At 38.1% G+C, this 7,025-nt stretch overlaps 1 protein-coding gene across 1 annotated transcript; it reads left to right on the forward strand.

Annotated features, from left to right (window-relative positions):
• The first annotated feature begins 367 nt into the window (after positions 1-367).
• LOC101557710 (sex comb on midleg-like protein 1) lies at positions 368-1,444 on the forward strand. The gene has a single exon (XM_004609418.2). The coding sequence runs from the start codon at positions 368-370 to the stop codon at positions 1,442-1,444; it is 1,077 nt and encodes a 358-aa protein (XP_004609475.2).
• Positions 1,445-7,025: the final 5,581 nt, after the last annotated feature.

The following is a 7,025-nucleotide window of genomic DNA, read 5'->3' on the forward strand; positions in this document are numbered from 1 at the left end:
TTACTCTACAAATAAAAAAGCTCAGATCGGAACGTGTCCTTACTTGACAACTTTTCCGCACGACTGAATTTAGAACTTCCGGGAGCACCTCACGAGACCTCGCGAGATTTCCAACTTCCGGCGTGAAGACGGCCTTCGAGCGTCGAGTCGCCTCGCCTCGCCTCGCCTCGCCTGCAGCAGGCCGCCTCTCCCGGCACGGGCCTTGGCTTCCAGAATCACACGCCATCGCGCAGCTGCTGTGGCAGAATCGGCCCCAGAGCAGGAGAAGGACATTGAGCAGACCTGTGTGAGTCAACCACTCGACAGGCAAACGCTCTTCTTAGAGCGATAAGATCCGCTGAGAAGGTGTGATCGCCTCCGCCTGAAAATGTCCAGCGACTCCAGTGAAATCGATGTGATCAGAACACGAATAACGGACTACAGCGATGAAGATGGCCCTGCCCTTTATGCCTACCAGTCGAAACCTTGCCCGCTTTTCAACGTGGAAGACGTGCTCCCGGAAACGCCGTGCCAAGAACGACCTCAAACGGTTGGGGACGTGCTGACCCACTGCCGGATCATCCGCGATTCGATTCAGACGCTGGATAAGAAGTTCAACGTCATCCGGGGCAAGGTCTTGAAACTCCACCGTCTCCAAGTGAAATCGGTGTGGCAGAGCCACAGGGCGTTTGGCTTCTTCTCCTACAAAACTTTAAGCTACCCGCTCTCTCTAAGGCTCAAATACCAAAGGGCCAGAAAGAAGCACGACCGTTGCGGTTTCCCTGCCCGCGCGGGTGGCCGCCGGGCTCTGCTGGTCATGCAGCCAAGGGCGGAGGGAACGAACAACGAGGCTTCTCCCGCGGAAGCCTCAGCTCCCACCCAGGGGGCTCTGATGGAGGCGCAGCAGGAGAAGCCCAGAGGGCCTCAGGATCCGCCGACGCTCTCCTCCCGTGCTGCACGCTCCTTGCCGCCGTGTTTCGTCTCCGAGGAGAAGCTGAAGGGCGAGGGGCCCTCTTCCCAGCCCTCCGGCAGCCGCCACCCTGCGGCCCGGCTTCCTGCAGCCTTCCCCGAAACGGTGCTGCCCGTAGGGGAGCAGCCTCTGACGGGTCACCCCGAGCCGACGGCGAGCACCACTCCGCTGGGATTGAAGAGACGCAGCCAGAGCACCTGCTCATCTCTCTACCGCCTCCTCTCCAAGGCAGGCTCTTCAGCGAGAGCCCGCCGCAGCCCTTCCGATCCTGCGACCTGGTCCGTGGATGAAGTGAGCCTGTTTCTGAAACAAAATTTTGCTGAGAGCCTCGGCCCTCTTGCCGACCTCTTCCGGGAGCACGACATCGACGGCGAAGCCCTGCTGCTCCTCACCAGTGACGCCATGGTGAAGTACATGGATCTGAAGCTGGGAACGGCCCTGAAGGTGTACGGCCACATCGAAAGACTTAAAGAGAAAAAGTACCCGAACAACTGAAAACATGTTGCCTGTAGGTGTAGATTGGACTCAGTTTCTGAAAGGCCAACGGCAGCTTAGTTGTAAAGTCATTTTTCTGCCTTCAGTTGTTTCCGTTGTGGAGTGTGTTCTAGAATTGCACTATATTTAGAAGTGAAACGTTGGTGTCCAGTCTACTTCTTTAAAAGCTATTTAACATGTATTAGCATATGCCAAATGGTTTTGTTCCTTGTGTTTTATGTTTCTGTTGTGTTGATTAGAAAGGTACTTCAGGAGATAGAAATACGTAAAATTGTGGTTCACCTTTATATATGAAAGCCAAATCTCCAAAAGAAACTGTCAAGGATGAATAGATTTTCTTTACAAAATCCATGTAAAGTTTTTCTTAGAAAAAAAAGTTTCAAATGCAACTGTGAGTGATACTCCTCAAATATTTTTGTAAGTTATAAGAAAGAACAGTCATTTTACACAAAAGACACAGAATTGCCAGGGTGGTTGGATAGAACTGGAAAATTTTGTTTAACACATTTTCGTTAAATACGTCTTATTGAAAATATCCACATTTTGCCTTTGATTGGAAATGTAAGAACTGATTGCTCACTACTCAGGCATGATAGCAATGTTCAAATTATAGTTTACTTGATTGAGATTCTGTGATTTGTAATATTGTTAATGATTTCTCATGTACGTAATTTCAATACCACAGCTATCACCATTGTACCCACTTCCCTCTCCCAAGGACCCGGTGCCCCCAATCAACTCAGTTGTTGAAATCTTGCAGAAAATAACAAATTCTTAAGATACCTACTTTTGTTCATTTTTGCATTATCCATGGATACTATTTTAGATATATATTTTATTATATATCTGAAATATACATAGAAGTGAATCTTTAAATTGAATATGAAATTTCGCATTTTCATAGTTGAAGATGATCTCATGAATGCATATCAATTAACGTTAGAAGCACTTATCTATGTTCAGCGCTTCAAATGGGGAGGCTCTCTGTACAGTGTTCTAAGTTCCTTTTTCACTCTGAGCCATTTTTCTGCTAAATGGTAGAAGGATTTTGTTCTGATTTGTATTTTGATTTTAGTTTTAAAATTACAACTTTCCATGTAAAATTTCATTATAACATTATTATATAACATTCAATATAATGTTTATAGGCTATGAGAGTTGATACTAATTGAATTAGCTATTCATTATAATGCCAATAGAATGTTCACTGGGGCAAAAATAAATGCTTTACCTTTAGCAAAGCAAGTGTATTTGTTTATTATTATTTGGTTTAAGCCACATCTAATTGTTGGTGCTCAGGCTTTACTTTAGGCTCTGTGCTCAGGGATCACTCCTGGAAATGCTTGTGACAGGGATCAAATGAGTTATTTGCATGAAAAGCAAGTGCTTTAAACCCTATACTATCTTTGCAGCCCAAATTAAATATATTTTCTATTTACCAGGCATCTGAGAATTAAAGAGTACTTTCATATATGTTATTCTTTTGTGTTACAAGACATGATTGTAAATTTTTCTGTTTTCATTCAAACTGTGTGAAGATCCTGTGCCCATTGAACAGTCCTCAGGTCATTGTATAAATACTTTCAGGTTTTTAAATATAATAGGGTTGAATAACCAATAATTTTTTTAGAAGCATATTTACTTAAGTATCTTATTTTTACCTTTAGGATTCCAAAGCTATAACATATAAATATACCTAAGTTGTCCAGAAAAGAAGGAAAAAGTTCTAGTCACATATCATTATGTCATTTGCATCATGGATTTGTCAGTTTAGTTATGTATTGTTTTATATAAATATTCAAATATAAGAAATGTATGCAGATATGCACAAAAACATATACAATGACTTTTTAATTATGTATTATAATAAGGTAAAGCAGACTGCCTATAGTTTAGCATCACTATATTACCGTCATCCCATTGTTCATCGATTTGCTCAAGCCAGTAATGTCTCCATTCATCTTAGCCCTGAGATTTTAGCAGCCTCTCCTTATTCATCCTTCCAAACGGTGCCCTATTGGAGACTCTTAGGGTCAGGGGAATGAGAGCTATCATTATTACTGTTTTTGGCATATCGAATATGTCAAGGGGAGCTTGATAGGCTCTGCCATGTGGGCAGGATACTCAGTAACTTGCCGGGTTCTCTGAGAGGGAGAACTAGACTATAAGAGGTTGGAAGACCACGAATGTGGCCGTGCACTTGTGGGAACTTTGTTTTATAGCTTCTGAATTTTGGCTGTTGATGAGATGACAATGCTGGGGGGATTATGGTTGATGGGATTATGGGAGGGTCAGTTTATGGGTGTGACTGCCTAGCTACTGGAAGATGGGGAATCTGGGTGGAGGAGGCCTAGTCCCGATCTGAGCAGGCTTGGAGATACCAGCCCTGGGTCCTGCACATCTGAGTTTCTCTGCCGATTCCTTCATGCATGAAGCTGGTCCAAGCATATGGAGAGTAGCCTTGAGCATGGCTGTGGCTGTGTTCTGGACATCTTCGGCTCCCAGAGCTCTGGGTGGAGAGGGAAACTCAACCGGCCCCCCTCCAAGGGGCCCTCATGAAGACAGCCTGTTGCGGGGGTAGGAGACCGCCATGGTTTAGCATATTAAATGTCAAATCCTTTTTGTTATAAATACTATGTACATAACTTTATATGCAATTATTTGTTATGATAATGACAATATAAATTACATTTTTCCTAGAGAAAATATCTATATTTTTTCTCATTAAATTAATTAAAGAAATAGACATCTTTTCTCTAGAAAAGAAAAAGATTAAACTTAGAAAAGTGTTAAGCACAGTTATTTTAGACCATGGACTCCAAGCACTGTAGATATATGGTCCTGAGAAAATTTGGAAAATGAAGTGATCCCTTTATTTTGACTTTATTTTCTGTAAGCACTAACAAAGTGGGGAGACAAAAAATAGCTTAGTACAAGAGAATAAATAATTCAATTTACATATAATCTACAAAATATAAATCTAGTCTATAATAACAGTAATAAATTCAATTGTCTCCTGAATGTGATAATGGAAAGTTGATAGGAAAGAGAAAATAAAGTGGGTTGTGTGTGATGGAAATAGTCTATTACATCAAATGTCGCTGTACTCATGAACATATGCCAAATTTATTAAAATTGATTCATTTTACTACATAACTACACCTTTAAAAAGATTTTCTAAATGTCAAAACTCTAAACTTAAAATGTCAACAGTTAATTTATATTATCAACAATATTTTAAGAATTGATAAGTTAGTAATTTATAGGATGAAATTTGAAGAATTTATATGCCTAAAATAGTTCTTGATTATTATAATAAAAAGAACTCTAGGAAGAGCAATAGAAACAAAAATACTAATATATTTAAATAAATCATGTACTACCTGAACAACAGAGATAAATAATTTAAAGTGAATGAGATACATCAACAAATGTTAGCAATTTTTAAATATTAATTTTCTAATATAAATTTAAATTAATGGAATTTGACATGAGAAATGTTAAATATTAAATGGGCCATATACATGCATGTCATTTTAACATTTTAAAAATAATATCTCAAAATAGGTTCATACAGAATTATGGCTATTTATTATAAAATATTATAGTATTCAATTCACAATCTGTTTCAAACAACTTAAAGTATTGAATAACTTGGACTTCCACTACATTCAATATATGACCCACAATGAAAACAGGTAGCAAAACATTCTAATTTAACAGTATAGTGCAAAGTTATATTACCAAGATTTATTCCAGATATAAAATCAATTTCAACATATGTAACCAATTTACAGTGGTGAAAATTGAAAATGCTTTGTTAAGCAGGTATATTCAATATAATTTCCAATGCATGTAACAATAATTGTTAATATACTTACAGAATTATGCAGTGATTATCATATTTATTTTTAGTACTTCTTTTAATCATTTCCCAAACCCTATACAATTAAGTTATTACCAAGACCTTTCAAAGTCTCCAAATTCTAGGTAACAGCTAATATTTGTTATGAATTTATATATTTGGACATAGAGGATGTTTCATATATATGGAATCATGCAATGTGTAGTGTTCTCTAAGTTCTTTAATTTGGTATTATGTTTTCAAAGTTGTTTTATAACATCATATATCTACACTTCATAATATAGAACAAATTCCCTATTATCAGTCAATTAATATTTTGAGAATATTTTACTTTTTGATTAGCATAGAATTATGTTTATATGTGGACTTGTATCATGTTATATATAGATGAGTGTTTTCATACACTTATATATAGATTTAGTGGGTTATATGATACACTTTGTTTAATATTTTGAATAAATTACAAACTAGAACTAGAACTGCAGTGTTCCTAGGTGTATGTATATCTTTTCTGATTAAAGTTTTGTATTCTCTCGATAGATTCCCATGAGTGGAATCACAATTTCAAATCACAATTTCTGTTTTACTCTTTTGAGAACCCTCCAGATGTTACCAGAGAGGCTTCACCATGCAACAGTTCCACAAACAGGGCATTGAAGCCAGTGTTTATAATTCCCAGTCTTTGTGTAACTTATCACTTCCTTTTAATTTTCATCTCCCTGACAATTAGTGATGATGAACATTTTTGCATGTGCCTCTTGACCAAATTTATGTCCTGTTTGTGGAAATGTTTATTCATTTCCTTTTCCTATTTGATGAGGGGATTGTTGTTGAGAACTTTTAGAGTTCTTTATATATCCTGGTCATTAGCCCTTTGTCTAATGTATGATTGCTCCTTATTTTAAAGGGAAGGCTTTTCAGTTTTTCATTTTGAGTGTGATTTTAGTAACGGAATTTTTTCCTATATGTAATTTCTCAGTGTTTTTTGAATCATGAGAAGGTTTGATTATTTCTAATGTCTTTTCTGTGTCTATCTGCCTTCATATGTTTTTTCTCTTTTATTCTTTTGATGGATGTTTTACAATAATTGATTTTGAAATGTTATAAGAAGACTGCATACCTTGAATAATTCTCGTGCATTAATGCCATATAATCTTTTTTAGATTTTTCATGCTGCAGTTTCTAGCCTTTTGTAAAGTGTCTTATCTGTATCTTTATATGGTACATTGTTCTACACTTTTTCTTTCTTGTGATTTCTATGCCTGGGTTTGGTGTAGGATAACGTTGGATTCATAGAATGTGTTGGGAGTTCCTTTCTTTTTAGATGATTTTAAACATTTTTACAGCAGGTAAAATTCTTCTTATTTTGTGGAGTTTTTTGTGAAGTCAGTCATTGATCATGCACTTTGTGGAAAAAAACCTTCATGGGACTGAAGAGATAGTAAAGTGGAAAAGGCACTTGCTTTGCACACGACCAACTTGAGTTCAATTCTGGTATCCCATATTGTACCCTGAGCACCACTTGAAGTGACTTCTGAATGCAGTGCCAGGAGTAAACCCTGAACATTGCCCAAGTGTGGCCCCAAACCCACTGTAGCACTGTCATCCCATTGTTCATCGATTTGCTTGAGCAGGCACCAGTAATGTCTCCATTGGGAGACTAGTTGTTATTGTTTTTGACATATCAAATATGCCACGGGTAGCTTGTCAGGCTCT

This window comes from Sorex araneus, chromosome X, assembly GCF_027595985.1.
Source record: "Sorex araneus isolate mSorAra2 chromosome X, mSorAra2.pri, whole genome shotgun sequence".
Classification (NCBI taxonomy): Eukaryota; Metazoa; Chordata; class Mammalia; order Eulipotyphla; family Soricidae; genus Sorex; species Sorex araneus.

What these genes read in the sequence shown, in the direction of transcription:
- LOC101557710 (XM_004609418.2), top strand. Translation starts at nt 368, where the DNA reads ATGTCCAGCGACTCCAGTGAAATCGATGTGATCAGAACACGAATAACG.